This window comes from Salmo trutta, chromosome 40 (genome assembly GCF_901001165.1).
Source record: "Salmo trutta chromosome 40, fSalTru1.1, whole genome shotgun sequence".
NCBI classification, from domain to species: Eukaryota; Metazoa; Chordata; class Actinopteri; order Salmoniformes; family Salmonidae; genus Salmo; species Salmo trutta.
The window spans coordinates 10217110-10238132 of NC_042996.1; the positions used below are offsets into that span (position 1 = coordinate 10217110).

At 41.4% G+C, this 21023-nt stretch overlaps 2 protein-coding genes across 2 annotated transcripts; both read right to left on the reverse strand.

Moving 5' to 3' along the window:
• Positions 1–5368: 5368 nt before the first annotated feature.
• On the reverse strand, positions 5369–8162 carry myf5 (myogenic factor 5). Its single transcript, XM_029742568.1, has 3 exons — positions 7512–8162; positions 6211–6286; positions 5369–5888 (listed from the first exon to the last, which is right to left on the reverse strand). The coding sequence occupies exons 1-3, from the start codon at positions 8133–8135 to the stop codon at positions 5695–5697; spliced, it is 894 nt and encodes a 297-aa protein (XP_029598428.1). The 5' UTR covers positions 8136–8162; the 3' UTR covers positions 5369–5694.
• Positions 8163–14787: 6625 nt separating this feature from the next.
• LOC115180503 (myogenic factor 6-like) lies at positions 14788–16250 on the reverse strand. Its single transcript, XM_029742645.1, has 3 exons — positions 15680–16250; positions 15388–15481; positions 14788–15303 (listed from the first exon to the last, which is right to left on the reverse strand). The coding sequence occupies exons 1-3, from the start codon at positions 16190–16192 to the stop codon at positions 15194–15196; spliced, it is 717 nt and encodes a 238-aa protein (XP_029598505.1). The 5' UTR covers positions 16193–16250; the 3' UTR covers positions 14788–15193.
• Positions 16251–21023: the final 4773 nt, after the last annotated feature.

Below are 21023 nucleotides of genomic sequence, written 5' to 3' on the forward strand. Positions count from 1 at the left end.
GGTGAAAATCCACAGACCCACTCCAAAAAGCTTTTGGAGCCATCATCGACTCAATGGGTTTTGTCCAACATGTCTCCGGACCTACTCAATGCCACAGTCATACTCTGGACCTAGTTTTGTCCCGTGGAATAAATGTTGTGGATCTTAATGTTTTCCCTCATAATCCTGGACTATCGGAACACCATTTTATTACATTTGCAATTGCAACAAATAATCTGCTCAGACCCCAACCAAGGATCATCAAAGCTGTGTTATAAATTCTAGGACAACCCAAAGATTCCTAGATGCCTTTCCAGACTCCCTCCACCTACCCAAGGACGTCAGAGTACAAAAGTCAGTTAACCACCTAACTGAGGAACTCAGTTTAACCTTTCGTAAAGCTAACTAAATGCAGCATTCCCCAAGAGAGGATGGCTTTCACTTCAGCAGTGACAAATTCATGAACTTCTTTGACGAAAAGATCATGATCATTAGAAAGCAAATTACGGACTCCTCTTTAAATCTGCGTATTCCTCCAAAGCTCAGTTGTCCTTAGTCTGCACAACACTGCCAGGACCTAGGATCAAGGGAGACACTCAAGTTTTTTAATACTATATCTCTTGACACATTGATGAAAATAATCATGGCTCTAAATCTTCAAGCTGCCTACTGGACCCTATTCCAACTAAACTGCTGAAAGAGCTGCTTCCTGTGCTTGGCCCTCCTTTGTTGAACATAAAATATGGCTCTCTATCCATCGGATGTGTACCAAATTCACTAAAAGTGGCAGTAATAAAGCCTCTCTTGAAAAAGCCAAACCTTGATCCAGAAAATGTAAAAAACTATCGGCATATATTAAATCTCCCATTCCTCTCAGAAAAATGTGCTGTTGCGCAGCAACTCACTGCCTTCCTGAAGAAAAAACAATGTATACGAAACGCTTCAGTCTGGTTTTAGACCCCATCATAGCACTGAGACTGCACTTGTGAAGGTGGTAAATTACCTTTTAATGGCATCAGAACGAGGCTCTGCATATGTCCTCGTGCTTTAGACCTTAGTGCTGCTTTTGATACCATCTATCACGGCATTCTTTTGGAGAGATTGGAAACCCACATTGGTCTACATGGACAAGTGGCAAATGTTCTACTATTAAACTCAGACAAAACAGAGATAGTTCTAGGTCCCAAGAAACAAAGAGATCTTCTGTTGAATCTGACAATTAATCTTGATGGTTGTACTGTACAGTCGACTCAAATAAAAGGACCTCGGCTTTACTCTGGACCCTGATCTCTCTTTTGACGAACATATCAAGACTGTTTCAAGGACAGCTTTTTTCCATCTACGTAACATTGCAAAAATCTGAAACTTTCTGTCCAAAAATGATACAAAAAAAATTGATCCATGCTTTTGTCACTTCTAGGTTAGACTACTGCAATGCTCTATATTCCGGCTACCTGGATAAAGCACTATATAAACTTCAGTTAGTGCTTAACACGGTTGCTAGAATCTTGACTAGAACCAAAAAATGTGATCATATTACTCCAGTGCTAGCCTCTCTACACTGGCTTCCTGTTAAGGCTAGGGCTGATTTCAAGGTTTTACTGCTAACCTACAAAGCAATACATGGGCTTGCTCCTACCTATCTTTCCGATTTGGTCCTGCCGTACATACCTACACGTACGCTATGGTCACAAGACGCAGGCCTCCTTACTGTCCCTAGAATTTCTAAGCAAACAGCTGGAGGCAGGGCTTTCTCATATAGAGCTCAATTTTTATGGAATGGTCTGCCTGTCCATGTGAGAGACGTAGACTCGGCCTTGACCTTTAAGTCTTTATTGAAGACTCATCTCTTCAGTAGGTCCTATGATTGAGTGTAATCTGGCCCAGGAGAGTGAAGGTGAACGGAAAGGCACTGGAGCAACGAACCACCCTTGCTGTCTCTGCCTGGCCGATTCCCCTCTCTCCACTGGGATTCTCTGCCTCAAACCCTATTACAGGGGCTGAGTCACTGGCTTACTGGTGCTCTTCCATGCCGTCCCTAGGAGGGGTGCGTCACTTGAGCGGGTCGAGTCACTGACGTGATCTTCCTGTCCGGGTTGGTGCCCCCCCTTGGGTTCGTGCCGTGGGGGAGATCTTCGTGGGCTATATTTGGCCTTGTCTCAGGATAGTAAGTTGGTGGTTGAAGATATCCCTCTAGCGGTGTGGGGTCTGTGCTTTGGCAAAGTGGGTGGGGTTATATCCTGCCTGTTTGGCCCTGTCCGGGAGTATCGTCGGACGGGGCCACAGTGTCTCCCAACCCCTCCTGTCTCAGCCTCCAGTATTTATGCTGCAATAGTTTGTGTCGGGGGGCCAGGGTCAGTCTGTTATATCTGGAGTATTTCTCCTGTCTTATCCGGTGTCCTGTGTGAATTTAAGTATGCTCTCTCTAATTCCATCTCTCTCTTTTTCTCTCTCTCTCCCTCTCTCTCACTCTTTCTCTCTTTCTCTCTTTCTCACGGAGGACCTGAGCCCTAGGACTATACCTCAGGACTACCAGGCCTGATGACTCCTTGCTGTCCCCAGTCCACCTGGTCATGCTGCTGCTCCAGTTTCAACTGTTCTGCCTGCGGCTATGGAACCCTGACCTGTTGACCGGACGTGCTACCTTGTCCCAGAACTGCTGTTTTCAACTCTCTAGAGACAGCAGGAGCGGTAGAAATACTCTGAATGATCGGCTATGAAAAGCCAACTGACATTTACTCCTAAGGTGCTGACCTGTTGCACCCTCTACAACCACTGTGATTATTATTATTTGACCCTGCTGGTCATCTATAAACATTTGAACATCTTGGCCATGTTCTGTTATAATCTCCATCCGGCACAGCCAGAAGAGGACTGGCCACCCATCATAGCCTGGTTCCTCTCTAGGTTTCTTCCTATGTTCTGGCCTTTCTAAGGAGTTTTTCCTAGCCACCGTGCTTCTACACCTGCATTGCTTGCTGTTTGGGGTTTTAGGCTGGGTTCTGTACAGCACTTTGTGACATCAGCTGATGTAAGAAGGTCTTTATAAATACATTTGATTGATTGATTGATCCTGCTTTGTAGTATTTATTTATTTAACCTTTAAACCTGGTGTCCCAAGTTCAAATCAGTCCCTGATTGAGGGGACTTTTTTATTGTTTGAGGTCCAGATTTTAATTTGAGGGGTGTATGCTATTATTAACTAGCCAACTAGCTATAGCCTAAAATCCCACTGGGCACACTGGTTGAATCAACGTTGGTTAACCAACGTAGAATAGACGTCTGTGCCCAGTGGGATAAATCAACATGTGTCTAGATTACTCACTCAAAGGTGGGTCCTCAATGCAAGGGCAATAGTTAGCCTTGATAATGACAAAACCGTTTGAATTATATTGTATTGATGTGATTATGAATCACTTAATGTTAAATTATGTTTAATGTAAGAGTCTGGCAGCTAGCTAACTATATTGTATTGATGTGATTATGAATCACTTAATGTTAAATTATGTTTAATGTAAGAGTCTGGCAGCTAGCTAACTATATTGTATTGATGTGATTATTCACTTAATGTTGTTAAATGTATTTAATGTAAGAGTCTGGGAGCTAGCTAACCTCCTCATAGCCGCCTCATAATTTAAAGGAGGGATTTGCAGTGAGCATGAGGACAACATTGGCTCCACTTGAGCACATGGGTTTTGGAGATTTGAAGGAGCCTACAGAGAAATGGAATTGTTAACTGTCTACCTTTCATCCCAACATGTCCTATTAAAAGAGCACAATGTCTGTCAAATTTAATTGGATCACCCTGTTGCAGGAGAACTTTCCTTCAATTCAGAAAATATAAAACTTGTAGTATATATGATGTTTAAAAAGACTTCTGACATTTGTAATTTCCACTATAAAATCTCAGACTTGATTTTCCCTTGTGAAAAATGTATCAACCCCTACAAAAATGTCCGTTAGTTATAATCCACATAATAATTCTCATTTCCTGTTGCTGCAGGATTATTTTCCTGCTGTAGTAAACTGACTAAAATGAAGATTACATTTACATTTTAGTCATTTAGCAGACGCTCTTATCCAGAGCGACAGTAGTGAATGCATACATTTCATACATTTTTTTCCCCAGATCCTACATCTGTATCAAATTGTCAGGTAGTTATTGTTTAACTGGAATATGACACAAACAATATCACAGCCTACTTATTAGATAGCAAATACAAATTCTCTGGAGTCATGAGAGCATGACAAGTGACATCTCATAGTCAAGTATTAGAAATACCTCCCTCTTGTGGTGATAGTGTATACTCAGTACTGCAAATAATGGCTTTGGCTATTGTGAGAAATGCCAGAGTATTTCACATTAGAGTGATTTGTGTCAGGCTACGTTCAGTCCTTACATTGTCCAGGTTGGAAGAGGAATCAAATGGAAATAGATGAATGATATCCTAATAATAAAGTACTTGATGCAAATTCCCCCCGTTTGTAACCTTGGGTCATACTATCTGTTGATGTGGAAACAAAGATTATATCTCTTGTCATCTCATGACGTCACATGCCTGGTGCATGATGAGTGATTTATGAATATATCCCAGGTTTAGCCATGGAAAATGACTTCAATGCGTAGAGAGCCTCGTAGCCAGCAGTGTGGCTTACTGAAATAGAAGCCCTCGCTGGTATGCCTGCTATGCCACAGAGCCATCTAGCATCGTGCCACAGAGGCAGAGCATGTGTTTAACTACCAGTATTACCCACTCGCCACTCAGTCTCTCCCTCTGGTGTCACAATAGGAAGGTGCTTGTCATAAACATGAAGACTTGAGTGTCTCTCGAAGGTTATGTCACGACGAGATAGGTTTCTATGTTTTCACATGGGCGTGACTGTGTGCTGTGCTGCCATAGGGCAAGTGATATAGGAGTTACATAATCTGTCGGTTGCTCTCAAACCCAAGTAAAAAAAACCTGCAGTGACACATTCGATTTCACTGTGTTCTTCTATTATAAATGCGTTATAAATGTAAGGGAAATCCTTTTAGCCTAATGGGGTCACAATACAACAGGAAAAAGACTGTACCGCTTTGATTTTGGGATCTATAGGCTTTGATGAGACGCAACATATGATACTAGTAACCCCTTTCCCTTCGCTTACACACAATTTCAAGTGTTACGTTCAGGCCATTTGTTCAAAGCGATAGTGTTTAGGGTGTAGTTAGGGGTGTTAACAATGAGAAACATTTGTTACTGAAGAAAAAACAGGTACACAAACCCTCTCTCCTCCCCTTCCCATCTCCACCCACCACACCAACACTCTGACCAGGAATAGAATGCAAGCTACTCTCTCTTCTGTAGTCACTCTATTTGATGGAATAAACAACATTTACACCGACATATGTGGGAACTCTAGAATTGTTGAAACGTTTATTGATCATGAGAAACGTGAAGCTAACAAATACAATAGCTTAAATACAACTTGTTTGAAGGATGCATAGGCCTATATTAGGACAGACACATGAAAAGGATCAATTAAATATGTTACATTTGGTATAATATTGTTTAAAATAAATGAACATTTACAGTACATATTTACAATCTTATTTACAATACAAAAGTTGGCAGGTGCTGATCGATCTTAGCCATCACCGAAATAGGAAGTAAAAGCGGTATGCGGTTGAAGATCAGGGCCATCAGATTATTTATATTCTAATGCAGGTTTTCTTCACAACACGTGGTACACAGGTCTGGTCCCGGGGCTTTCTGGAGTGCAAGGCTGGGAGTCGGTGCTGGAGGGCGAGAAGGTAAGCATATCTCTGAGCCCTGCTGGTACACTGGCATCCACCGAGGAGAGGCGATCTACTATGCTAGACAGGCAGGCCAGGCTGGAGGCACCAGCACCTCTCTCTCCAGAGCTCACTAGACAGGACAAACAGGGGAAGGACAAGGTCAGTCAAGACAAAGAAGGGAGCTATCTTATGGATGAGATCAGTTAACTACCATGTCCCATTGAGTCAATTTATATGTATGGTGAACTAAAATGGAAAGGCAGAATTATTCACGTATCTTTATAGTACGAATCAAAACGAATGAAAGTAAACCTGGCAAGTTTTACTATACTCAACACACACAGGTTGACCAGACCATAGCCTTACATAAGTCCATTAGATGTATTCATTAGACTATGTCTATAGTTTTATATGACACAACAAAAAGAAACATATTAATCAATGTGTCTTACCATTCTTAGTGTAACTGTAGTTGTTGCCAAAGCTTGTGTTCATCTGAGGCCACACAACAGGACTGTTACAGTCAACCTACAAGGAAACCGAGTAAACTAACGTTAGCACAGCAGTCATGACAAAGCATGTGATATTATTCCCCTCTCTATGTTTCAGATATTTTGAAGTGTCTGAAATGCATTTTCCTCAACTGAGGTTTGTAAATGCTGCACAATAAAGAAAGCTACTAAGATAAGAACATACAAATATGAAATAATATTAAAATACAGGTAAATAATGTGATCCTTGGTCATCTTGCCAGACTGATAAATCCACATTGTTCCTGCCTGTCTGGCTAGGGTTCTTTATTTCACAGCCACCTCAGGGCCAAAGTTGCAGGCTACTCCCATGATCTGCCTGGCTCTAGCCGTGGCGAATCGATTGCATCAGTGGAAGCAACACCAGTTTGTGCAAGATGACACTTCTCCCAGTAAATCTGCAGAAAATCCTGGCAGCGGCTGAGAACATGCAGTCAGGATGGAATGCAGAAAAGCACAGTCTTTCCTGCCAGACTTCAGTAAGGTGGATTTAGCAGGGTTTATTAGGCTATAACGTGTACAACGGTGGGAAAGCCATTACTCCATCCACCATCATAAAGATCCATTCTATTATTTAGTATTGCATCACCTTTTAACCACTGTTTTGTAGAGCTGATTCTAATCTTGACTGGCCAACTGAGAAGGTATCATGCATGCACTGGGGTAATGTACATGCACCAAACACACCAATAAAAAAGGTTAGCATTTCCATGTGAAACGTAATGCATCATGCATGTATAACACTGCAAAAGAGATGTTTACATTAATGATGCAGCCAAAGAAGATGAAATGCACAAGGGAACATTGTAATTGAGATCCCCCAGCACAATCAGTGCAAGTCTATTCAATAAACATTCTACATTTGAAGTGAGCCTGTTCCCCTTCAGATCCAAGGAGATACTCTAAATGCAAATTAGATATCGCATTGTAATATCAAAGTATTACAATATGCATGCTCAAAGACATCTGGAATTAAGCTACTAAGGTCGAGTCCCAAACAAAAGCTTTTTAACTCAAGATCTTGGGAGATACAACAAGACAGAGGCTAACAGCAATGTGATCCATCATGCAAATAGAGTACTCTGAATTAGTCCAAAGAGGGAAAACGTTTCAGCAGACACTGAACTAGCAGGACCTGATAAAACCTCTGTGTGCTGCACAGAGATGAGGAGACAGTGAGTGAAGCTGTATATGAGTCCGTGTGTGTCTGGTCTCAGTCTCACCATGCTGTCGGAGCAGCTGGACGAGGGGCTCCCAGGCTCTGAGCTGCTCTCCCCAGGAAGGCCGTAGTAGTTCTCCACATGCTCATGGAGCAGCTCCTGGAGGCTTTCGATGTACTGGATGGCGTTGCGCAGGATCTCCACCTTAGGCAGCCTCTGGCTGGGGTTGGCTGAGGTGCAGCGCCTCAGAGCCTCGAAGCCGTGGTTCACCTTTTTCAGCCGGCGTCGTTCCCTCATGGTGGCAGCCCGACGCCGGTCCACCGTGCTGGACTTACGCTTGCAGGCCTTGCAGGCCCACTGAAGGCAGTGACCCGCCTGGTGAGGAGCCCCAGGGACCCGGACATGCTCGTCTTCCTCTGAGCCATCCAGTTCCCCGGGGCCGAAGTCCAGGTCCTCTGGCGAGGAGGCACAGGCGCTGTCATAGTAGACCTGAGATGGGGAGAAGACATCCATGGCTGGGCTGTTGTTGTGGCTGAAGAAAGGAAGCAAATAACTCTCTGCTTTGGGAGAGCAGTGGGGTGAGAGAGGAGACCTCTGAGTGATATGAGGGAGCTGCTGCCATGGGGCCCCCCTTATATGCCCCCAGTCCAGAGCCCAAGGCCCACATTGGCCAGATCTAATTACCATGCCCCATTGGCCCAGGCAGGCTGGGGTTAGCTCAGCTCTCCGCCCCACCCGCTCCCTCACCCCCAGTACCCTGCAGAGTTCCCCACATCTGCACTCCCTGGTGTTTTCCCACTCAATCCACCACTACATGGCCCTTTTCTGTAAGAAACATACCTATTCCGACTAAAGGTAATGGTTGGTGAACACCAATAGTTGAACAGGTAAAGAGGAGAATAACTTTACCTCTCAGATCCGACAAAATAGTACTTTTTCTATACCAATTCTTAAATATATACACTACTAATATTACAATGAGCCATCACTCAAAATCTTACACATATGAAAGTGTGATAATAATGGAGATTAGTTTTGTTTTCTAAAACTGAGCAATAGCAACGAGGTGAACCATGTGCAAGAGTTTGCAGGCCAATTTTATGCTTGAGACAAATAGCAGCGTTACAGATGCAGCGCAGCTGCAAAGGGAGGTGTAACATTTCAAATCCCGATCATTCACATTGCTGCGGTAACTCCTCTAACCGGTCCTAACTCATCATTGAAGGTTTCATACACGGGGTGTCCATGTTTGTTAAAGCTCATTAAATAGCTAATTGAGCAATTAACACGAGGGCTTCAATTCGTGAATAATTTGCAAGACCTAGTTTACTGTCATAGCCAAACATACACCATTTAAAACCTAATTATAGCCATGTCAAATTATATTCTAAACAGATAGGCCTATACATTTAAACATGTACATATACAGTGCTGTGAAAAAGTATTTGCCCACTTCCTGATTTCTTATTTTTTTGCACATTTGTCACACTTAAATGTTTCAGATCAAACAAATTTAAATATTACACAAAGATAACACAAGTAAACACAAAATGCAGTTTTTAAGTGCTGATTTTATTGATTTAGGTAAAAAAGCTATCTGAACCTTCATGGCCCTATGTGAAAAAGTAATTGCCCCCTAAACCTAATAACTGGTTGTGCCACCCTCAGCAGCAACAACTGCAATCAAGTGTTTGTGATAACTGGCAATGAGTCTTTCACATCGCTGTGGAGGAATTTTGGCCCACTCTTCTTTGCAGAATTGTTTTAATTCAGCCACATTGGAGGGTTTTCGAGCATGAACCGCCTTTTTAAGGTCACGCCACAGCATCTCAATCGGATTCAAGTCCGGACTTTGACTAGGCCACTCCAAAACCTTAATTTTGTTTTTTTAAGCCATTCAGAGGTGGACTTGCTGGTGTGTTTTGGATCATTGTCCTGCTGCAGAACCCAAGTGCGCTTCAGCTTGAGGTCACGAACAGATGGCCGGACATTCTCCTTTAGGATTTTTTGGTAGAGAGCAGAATTCATGGTTCCATCAATCACAGCAAGTCGTCCAGGTCCTGAACCAGCAAAGCAGCCCACAGACCATCACACTACCACCACCATATATGACTGTTGGTATGATGATCTTTTTCTGAAATGCTGTGTTACTTTTACGCCAGATGTAACGGGATGCACACCTTCCAAAAAGTTCAACTTTTGTCTCGTCAGTCCACAGAATATTTTCCCAAAAGTCTTGGGGATCATCAAGATGTTTTTTGCCAAAAGTGAGACGAGCCTTTATGTGCTTTTTGGTCAGCAGTGGTTTTCACCTTGGAACTCTGCCATGGATGCCATTTTTGCCCAGTCTCTTTCTTATGGTTGAGTCATGAACACTTGGATGACCTCTGTATGACCTTTGTGACCTCTTGGATGAGTCGTCGCTGCGCTCTTGGGGTAATTTTAATCAGTAATCAGGTCTGGGTGTGGCTAGTGAAATTGAACTCAGCTTTCCAAAAAATTTGATTAACCACAGTAAATTCATGATTTAACAAGAGGGGGGCAATTACTATGTCATATAGGGCCATGAAGGTTCGGATAGCTTTTTTCCCTTAAGCTCTGTCAGGTTAGACGGGGAGCATTGCTGCACAGCTATTTTCAGGTTTCTCCAGAGACGTTCGATCGCGTTCAAGTCCGGGCTCTGGCAAGGGCCACTCAAGGACATTCAGAGACTTGTCTCGAAGCCACTCCTGCGTTGTTTTGGCTGTGTGCTTAGGGTCATTGTCCAGTCTGAGGTCCTGAGCTCTCTGGAGCAGGTTTTCATCAAGGATCTCTCTGTACTTTGCTCCATTCATCTTTGCCTCGATCCTGACTAGTCTCCCAGGCCCTGCCACTGAAAAACATCCCCACAGCATGATGCTGCCACCACCATGCCTCACCGTAGGGATGGTGCCAGGTTTCCACCAGACCTGACGCTTGGCATTCAGGCCAAAGGGTTCAATCTTGGTTTCATCAGACCGGAGAATCTTTTGGAGCTTTTTGGCAAACTGCAAGCGGGTTGTCATGTGCATTTTACTGAGGAGTGGCTTCCGTCTGGCCACTCTACTATAAAGGCCTGATAGGTGGAGTGTTGCAGAGATTTTGTATTTTTTTATTTGACCTTTGATAAAATGATCACTTAAAAACTGCATTTTGTGTTTACTTGGGTTATCTTTGTGTAATATTACAATTTCTTTGATGATCTGAAACATTTAAATGTGACAAATGTGCAAAATAATAAGAAATCAGGAAGGGGGCAAATACTTTTTCACAGCACAGTAAGTGTTGCACCTGGAAAGGTCTCAAAGTCCAATAATGTACTGTTTTGAGGCCCCTCTTAAAAGTCCTGCATCGCATTGTATCCTTGATCAATTTTACTCAATAAAATTAGAAATCTGACATTACAATTGTGTTAACTTTGAAAACATTCGGCTTGTAATACATGTTAATAAGCATGCTATATTCATTATTTAAGCTGCATCTCGAAAGAGGCGGCTTGCGCCCGAACCACATGTGCATAGCCTAATTATGCATGAGAAACTAACTAGAACAAACACTGATGAATAGCCATGATGCGCTGCCTGTTTCAGTCGTCGGAGTAATTATTCGAGCTTTGTGTTTGTTGACACCCTACAAGGATACAATGTGGATATTTCTCACAACGTGTCAAAACGTTTGTCCTCCTCTATCTCTGGGAACCGCGCACACCTAAGAAAACACTCGAGTACCTGCCACTGAATTGCCGTCCGAGTTTGTATTGCGCACAGCTGAAGAAGACATTGGCATGAGCCTGGCCCTCGATGCTGCCGTTGAGATCAAAGGCTATATCGACTGTGAACAATCCCCAACAGTATGGACAACGAGAAAACCTGGCAACAACCGACAGCTAATTGAGCCTATAGGATACAATTGCACCAGCATATGGTGTCAATGGCGATACATCTAGCAGAGGCCTATGCGCTGCTCCAGTCGATGTACACACTCACTCTGGCTCTGTGATCTGAAGTGCTAGTGGTGTCTCTTGGGAACAAGGGGGTTTGTTTTTTATCGCCTCTATTCCAGAGTTGTTGTCAGGGGTCAGAGGCAGAGTTAAGTGTAGGGCATTAGCTGGGATTTAATGTCCCTTTTCCCTCACGTGTGAAACCCTTATTTCTTCTAAACTGCTTAAGCTTTGATTTCATGTGATGTTGTGCCCCTCTTATCCGGTCTCCATAAGGGTCATATATCAAATGTTCCATAAAGGTTTATTTACCACAGATTCTATATGCCATAGATGGAAACGTATTTTTGTTATATTTCTGAAAGATGTGGAGTATGGTGACTAATCATCTCCATTTTGTCTGATGAACAACATGTTTCAGACTGATACAATCATTTAAATCACACTTTATATAATCCTTCATGTATAGTATTTCACTTTTCCAGTTAACCAATGTTTGAGGTGGGGTTATTGAAGTGTTTTTTTGTCCAATTTAGGCTTTGGCCACAAATGCGAGTATTGGATGAGTCAACAAGATTATTTGGGTATGAGTTAACAGAATATGAACTTTTAAAAGTGAGACTTTGACTGGACAGTTACTTTAATGAGTGCATTAGATCATATCACATGACAAGGGTTTTTGATTGGCAACACCACTTGTCTGGCAGGGAGCTGCAGTGTGCTGCCAACTACAATGTTGCAGGGAATCATTTCGTAGCAGGATATTCTAGGAAAGCCTGATAAATCAAGGCATTTCTCCCAAAGGCTGATCCTCCCCTATAAAATCTCCCCTTTCATCGGCCTTGACTTTTTAAACACATCCTACACAGCAAAATCCATTTCGAGCGCATCATAAGTGACAAGGAAATCTCTGTAAAATTGCAGGCCGAAGTTGTTTACTAACAAGTCAAATGGTGATAATACATCATACTGCCCTTATCCTCCATTTACAACACCCAGAGAGAGGATTAAACAATTGAATCTATAACACCTAACTTATAAAGACTGTATTATACATAAATAAGACAGTAATCACAGACATTAGTATAGGAATCACATCTATTAAACCCCAGACTGATCAATTTGCATCTAAATCTTAAAATAACAGGTCCCAATGAAATAACGTCCCCCTCAACATAAAGGTGGTAATTGCTATTTTCCCAAGGTTTAGGTCTCAATGTTGAGCAGGTGGTAGATTTTGGAAAAAAATATCAATGATATTATCCAAAAACAAACAGTAGATTGACAAAGTCATTTAGGGGGATCTAGGAGAGCCTTTGGAAGGAAGACTCTGGACAATTCTCATGGACACCAGGAAACAGGCCCACAAACTCACTGTGAGAAAGCTGCTTCGATCCCATTAAAATAACATTACTGTGGGGGCTATCTAGTTTCAGTTTGGTTCAGTGAGAGAATCAGAAGTAAAGGAAAGATGTGAAAGGACTTTGAAGTACAGGCCCTATATCCTTTGATAGTACTTACTGTATCAGGCATCACTGAAGTGCTCATTAAATCTAGTTTTAATCGCACTAGAAATAGGAGCATGGGTGGTTTGACATTGTGATTTGGATAAATGTTGGTACATTGGATATGCAATCTGCTGTTTTGAGAAATCACCCAAAACGTACCCTACCCTAAAGACTTTTACGCCTTTATACAAAGACTGTAAGGCTAATCAATTTGAATGTACTCAGCGGCAATACAAAACAACACAGCACAGAGACCCTAGTGCATCTCTACTATGGCCTCTTTTTCAAATGACTGTTGGATGAGTCACTAATAAGTTGTGTGTGTGCTTGGGGTCATGAGTCAGTGTGAGGTGGGTATGCTTACCTTTGTGTGAGGGCTGAGGGAAAGTCAGACAAAACAACCTGGACTCGGGTGGACGTAACATAGTAAACAAAAATCCGGAACGCGGAAATTAGGATGATATTTTACGTTTGGTATGACATGTATTCATTTCGGGATGTTCATCATCCATTTCTTATTATATGTTACAAATTACAATTCGTATGATATTTTACGAATTACATTTCGTATGATAAGATATGAATTGCAATTCGTACAATATATTTTGAATTTATAATTCTTATGATATGTTACCAATTCAAATGTGTTGTGGCTAACATTATGTTACGTCTAGTCTATGACACCAGGCTGGACACACAGGGGTCAGCAGGGCAGTGTGCCAGCCACAGAGACCTGAGAGGGAGAAGAGCAGTGCTCACTGTGATGCAGGGTTAGGTCAGCACAGCAATGCACTGTGGGATCATAAACAAGTAGGCCTCCCCAAGTCAACACATGTAGGAGAAAGAGGTCATCATATCAAACATACATTCAGGGAGTCCTTTGTAAAGTATGTGTCAACGTTGTGCTAATGTGCATGATCAAACAAGTGATCATTAATTAGGACCTAATAGCTGGCTTCATTATCACTGAGGGCTTTGCACCGTTGCCTCCTAACCAAGTTTCCACGTCGAAGCATATCTGAGTTTAGAGGTGACAAAATAATAATAATAATAATAGTAAAATAATGATAATAATAATAGTAATAATACTTAATAATAAAACAATTTTAAATCCATTATTTTCCGACTAGCACCGACTTTGCTAATTACTTTATGAGGGAAAATATACTTGCTACGACTGTGAAATGTGGTTGTCTCACCTAGCTATCCTAAGATGGACACACTAATTGCAATTTGCTCTGGATAAGAGCGTCTGCTAAATGACTAAAACGTAAATGTAACGCTACTGAAGTGGACCAGGCTAGCTCTCTGCCAGCTGGAACAAAGAGAGGAGCCCAGGCTATTTCAGGTCCCGTTGGATTTTATGGTCTTCTAATACCCATGAATACTGGGGGAACTTGTGGCCGATGCTTGCATGTACAGTATCATAGCTCTATTGAAATTCCACATGATCAAGTGGGTTAGTGGGGACATTAGGGATATCCTCGGATATCATTATGGGACCTGGAAGGTATGGCTGAAGGTTTGTCACATAATAAGAATGGCATGACCTGCAAAGAGGTTGAACACAGTAGGACCTACCTTAAGTACCCATACAAACATACATTAAACTATAGTATTTGGAGTGAGTCAAGTCTAATGAAAAAACTGGTACAACATAGGATAGGATAATTCAAAAATGAATACCTTAGGTTTTAAATGCATGGTTTTCATGATACTATTTATACTACATGTGTCAAGGCGATATATTGTACAAAATGTAATTTGTTTTTATATCAAAATGTGTAAAAAACTAAAATTGCCTTAAAATACCTGACAAGTATTTAAAATAAATAATGAAGTGCATAGTTAGTGATGAACAAAACAAAACGTGTAGATGCCTTGTAAGATACAATGCTTACAATTTATTTGTTGGTCAGTTCATATAGAAATACTCAAATACAACAATGAATCTCTTGACGTTTTGTTTCTGCCTTTTATATGTAAAATAAATTAAGTTGTTAATATATTAGAAAATATTTACAATTATCAAATGTCCATTTGGAAATAAAATATTATAGTTCCATTGTTGTCATACTTTAGAAAGAAAATATTGACCATTCATACAATTTAAAAGAAAACAGTGACCACAAAATGCCCGTTAATTTGTACAAATGAATATAAGTAAATGGAAACTAAAACATATGAATAAAGAAGTGAAAATAATTTCGAAATAGACAATGGAAATACGAAATGCTGACGTCGCTTATACAGGCTACAAAATTCCAATAAATAATGCATTATTTTTCTGAGACTTCTTCGTTGCAAGTCGGTTTCTCTTCACTTGAGATGCTGTCAACGATTGATGACAGGCGAAGAAGACTGGTGGACGCTGAAGACTCAGTGAAGCCTGAAAAATAGAACATCTACAATCAGTTGATGAGTTGCAAAAGAGCAATTTAGATCTAATTTACTGTTCATAATTGGCACCAACCTTCTCTCTGATTCGTCATTGGTGCATTGGAATGATCAGCTGAGGTCTGCCAGTTTTGACAGTTCTTCTTCCAATGGTACTCCTTATTGGACGCCTTCACGTACACACACATGTATTAGCTTAAGTGTCTACTAACACACGTGTTATTATACAAAGAAGTAGGCCTACAAGTATAATACACAGTAAGATATTTCCCGTTATGGCAATTTTCCCTTTAAGTATAAAGCAAATTATTGTACGCATAAAGTGACATAAAAAATGCAGATGCCAATATTACTCAAATGAAGCTTACATGGTGTTCTTTCACGTTATAGTTATATGAGCCATTTTGTGGGGGGTTTTCTTGCTCATCCAGTGTATGCAACAGGTCCTGCAATTGCTCGATGTAGTTTATGGCGCTGCGTAAAATCTCCACTTTGGGCAGCCGCTGGTTCGGATTGGGCACGGTCTTTTTCTTCAACGCATCGAATGCTTCATTGATCTTCTTGAGCCGCCTTCTTTCTCTGAGAGTGGCCGCTTTGCGCCTGTCGGTCGGTGCAGACTTTCTTTTACAAACCTTACAAGCCCAGATGAGGCATTGTCCCTCGCAGTGCGGCTGAAGACCAGGGGGTGCGAGGACATGCTCCTCTCCGCTGCTGTCACATCCAGTCTCGGACGGATCCCCCCCAGGTGACAACGGGCTGTCATTCCCGTGGTACAAAGGGGACACCCCCGCCATGTCCAAATGCTGCAATGGTCCATGATCTCCCTCGAGATAGCGCAGATCGTTGAAGAAATAAGTGTGGGTCTCAAAAAGTTCCACCATACTGTTCTACCCTCGCACGGCCTATGTTTTGACAGTGGGACACTGCATGGCATTTAAATAGCCCAGTGACACAAGTCACCAGGCTTATATATAGAATGTGAAACTCTATCCAACGCTTAGCTGTCGCAGTGCATCAACCTTTATTTTCTCAATGGGGTTTTTTACTACCAAGCGAGTTTGTGTAGAAAATAAATAAGCGTTAACACCTCTCAATGAAAGTAAAAACGTCACTTAAAGCTTATGACAGGTGTTTTCAATATCTGTTTCACGGTGAAAGGTATCATTATCAACCTGCACGATAACTGTCAATGAAATCTTCAGGCCCTCCCCACGAAGTTGGCTCGCCTAAGTGGAACAAATATTGGCCCTCAACTGACTTGCAAAGTTCCAACAACATTATGTTCATAACTAATAATAATAATAAAGTATATTCGTTCTTGTTGAATAGTCTTATCAAAACCTTTCAACTTTTAAGCCCAATTCCCAACCTACTGTAGGCTGAAATTCTACAGTATGGAATATTACATTTCAATGAAACATATCCTAGACAGAGAGAACGGTCAAGTGCAGTTGTAACTTGTGGCATGTCCAATCATAAATAGATATGAATGTGCAGTCAAAATGACACACGTGGTATCTAGGCAGTATAAATAGATCTGGGACTCATTCATCTTAAATCCATAAAATAGATGAAAGCCTTCTCAGTGGTGCTATGTGGCCTTTGACATTTTTTTCTAAGATCTACAAAGTCTGCTTCTCAGCTGGGATACAAGTCGTCACTGATACGGTGTCCATGACATGTGCCAAGAAATTAGCCAAGTATATTTTTGTCACCCTTTTGGCCACTGTTTACCATTTATAGTATTAGCGTTGGGGTTACCTGAATATTTATGAAACTATTATGTGCGTGTGTGTGCCATGCATGTATGTGTGTGTGTGTATGTACACTACCGTTCAAAAGTTTGGGGTCACTGAGAAATGTCCTTGTTTTTGAAAGAAAAGAAAAAAAATTGTCCATTAAAAGAACATCAAATTGATCAGAAATACAGTGTAGACATTGTTAATGTTGTAAATGACTATTGTAGCTGGAAATTGCAGATTCTTTATGGAAAATCTACATAGGCGTACATGGGCCCATTATCAGCAACCATCACTCCTGTGTTCCAATGGCACGTTGTGTTAGCTAATCCAAGTTTATCTTTTTAAATGGCTAATTGATCATTAGAAAATCCTTTTGCAATTATGTTAGCACAGCTGAAAACTGTTGTTCTGATAAAGAAGCAATAAAACTGGCCTTCTCAGACAAGTTGAGTATCTGGAGCATCAGCATTTGTGGGTTCTGGCAGCTTCATTAAATAGTACCCGCAAAACACCAGTCTCACGTCAACAGTGAAGAGGGGACTCTGGGATGCTGGCCTTCTAGGCAGAGTTCCTCTGTCCAGTGTATGTGTTCTTCAAATCAAATCAAATTTTATTGGTCACATACACATGGTTAGCAAATGTTAATGCGAGTGTTGTGAAATGCTTGTGCTTCTAGTTCCAACAGTGCAGTAATATCTAACAAGTAATCTAACAATTCCCAACAACTACCTAATATACACAAATATAACAAGTAATCTAACAATTCCCCAACAACTACCTAATCCACACAAATCTAAAGGGGGAATGAGAATATGTACATACAAGTATATGGATGAGCGATGGCGGAGCGACATAGGCAAGGTGCAGTAAATGGTATAAATGCAGTACTGTTGAAGTGGGAAGTTTACATACACTTAGGTTGGAGTCATTTAAAACTTGTTTTTCAACCACTCCACAAATTTCTTGTTAACAAACTATAGTTTTGGCAAGTCGGTTAGGACATCTACTTTGTAATTTTTCCAACAATTGTTTACAGACAGATTATTTCACTTATAATTCACTGTATCACAATTTTAGTGGGTCTGAAGTTTACATACACTAAGTTGGCTGTGCCTTTAAATAGCTAGGAAAATTCCAGAAAATTATGTCATGGCGTTAGGAGCTTCTGATAGGCTAATTGACATAATTTGAGTCAATTGGAAGTGTACCTGTGGATGTATTCCAAGGCCTACCATCAAACTCAGTGCCTCTTTGCTTGACATCATGGGAAAATCAAAAGATATCAGCCAAGACCTCAGAAAAGAAATCGTAGACCTCGACAAGTCTGGTTCACCCTTGGGAGCAATTTCCAAATGCCTGAAGGTACCCCGTTCATCTGTACAAACAATAGTACGCAAGTATAAATACCATGGGTGTCACGCCCTGCCCATAGAGAGGTTTTTGTTCTCTATTTTGGTTAGGCCAGGGTGTGACTAGGGTGGGCATTCTATGTCCTTTTTTCTATGTTTTGTATTTCTTTGTTTTGGCTGGGTATGGTTCTCAATCAGGGACAGCTGTATATCGTTGTCTCTGATTGGGAGCCATACTTAGGCAGCCTGTTTTCCTTTGGGTTTTGTGGGTGGTTAATTTCTGTTTAGCGTTGCTTACCTGACAGAACTGTTTGGCTGTCATTTTTGTTTCTTTGTATATGTGTTCTCAGTACAATAAATACATGATGAGCACTCAACACACTGCACCTTGGTCTACTCCCTTCGACGGCCGTTACAATGGGACCACACAACCGTCATACCACTCGGAAGGAGAAGTGTTCTGTCTCCTAGAGATGAACATACTTTGGTGTGAAAAGTGCAAATCAATCCCAGAACAACAGCAAAGGACCTTGTGAAGATGCTGGAGGAAACAGGTACAAAAGTATCTATATCCACAGTAAACCAAGTCCTATATCGATATAACCTGAAAGGCCACTCAGCAAGGAAGAAGCCACTGCTCCAAAACCGCCATAAAAAAGACAGACTACAGTTTGCAACTGCACATGGGGACAAAGATCGTAATTTTTGGAGAAAAATCCTCTGGTCTGATGAAACAAAAATATAACTGTTGGCCATAATGACCATCGTTATGTTTGGAGGAAAAAGGGGGAGGCTTGCAAGGTGAAGAACACCATCCCAACCGTGAAGCACGGGGGTGGTAGTATCATGTTGTGAGGGTGCTTTGCTGCAGGGGAGACTGGTGCACTTCACAAAATAGATGTCATCATGAGGTGGGAAAATTGTGGATATAGTGAAGCAACATCTCAAGATATCAGTCAGGAAGTTAAAGCTTGGTCGCAAATGGGTCTTCCAAATGGACAATGACCCCAAGCATACTTCCAAAGTTGTGGCAAAATGGCTTAAGGACAACAAAGTCAAGGTATTGGAGTGGCCATCACAAAGCACTGACCTCAATCCCATAGAAAATGTGTGGGCAGAACTGAAGAAGCGTGTGCGAGCCAGGAGGCCCACAAACCTGACTCAGTTACACCAGCTCTGTCAGGAGGAATGGGCCAAAATTCACACAACTTTTTGTGGGAAGGTTGTGGAAGGCTACCTGAAACGTTTGACCCAAGTTAAAAATTTAAAGGCAATGCTACCAAATACTAATTGAGTGTATGTAAACTTCCGACTTCAACATTTAAACTGAGTTTTTCACAATTCCTGACATTTAATCCTCGTAAAAATTCCCTGTGATTGAAAAACAAGTTTTAATGACTCCAACCTAAGTGTATGTAAACTTCCGACTTCAACTGTACATGTGATATGAGTAATGTAAGATATGTAAACATTATTAAAGTGGCATTATTTAAAGTGGCATTGTTTAAAGTGACTAGTGATCCATTTATTAAAGTGTCCAGTGATTCTTTTGCCCATCTTAATATTTTAATTTATTGGCCAGTCTGAGATATGGCTTTTTATTTGCAACTCTGCCTAGAAGGCCAGCATCCTGGAGTTGCCTCTTCACTGTTGACCTTGAGACTGGTGTTTTGTGGGTACTATTTAATGAAGCTGCCAGTTGAGGACTTGTGAAGCGTCTGTTTCTCAAACTAGACACTCTAATGTACTTGTCCTCTTGCTCAGTTGTGCACCGGGGCCTCCCACTCCTCTTTCTATTCTGTTAGAGCCAGTTTGCGCTGTTCTGTGAAGGGAGTAGTACACAGCGTTGTACAAGATCTTCAGTGTCTTGGCAATTTCTCGAATGGAATAGACTTCATTTCTCAGAACAAGAATAGACTGACGAGTTTCAGAAGAAAGTTTTGAGCCTGTAATCGAACCCACAAATGCTGATGCTCCAGATAAAGAAGGCCAGTTTTATTGCTTCTTTAATCAGAACAACAGTTTTTAGCTGTGCTAACATAATTACGAAAGGGTTTTCTAATGATCAATTAGTCTTTTAAAATTATAAACTTGGATTAGCTAACACAACGCGCCATTGGAACACAGGAGTGATGGTTGCTGGTAATGGGCCTCTGTACGCCTATGTAGATATTCCATAGAAAATCTGCCGTTTCCAGCTACAATAGTCATTTACAACATTAACAATGTCTACACTGTATTTCTGATCAATTTGATGTTATGTTAATGGACCAAAAATGTGCTTTTCTTTCAAAAACAAGGACATTTCTAAGTGACCCCAAACGTTTGAACGGTAGTGTATGTGTGCGTAATATCATACTGTATGATAAGCAGTGCATTGAGTACGTTCCAGATCAGTGTGTACTATACTGTTGTGCAACCACACTTGGTTACACCTTATGGATGTCCCATGGATGTCACACTCTGTTCCTCGGCTCCAGTTACCTTGTTGTGGAAGCCTGGGAACTAGGGACTCCTTTCAAGTCAGGGCTCTGGAATCCCTGTGCCAGTCAGTGACACATCTCTCTGGCCCATGTCAACTAATCTCTTCTAAACCTATTTGGATAAGATATCCCTGATGT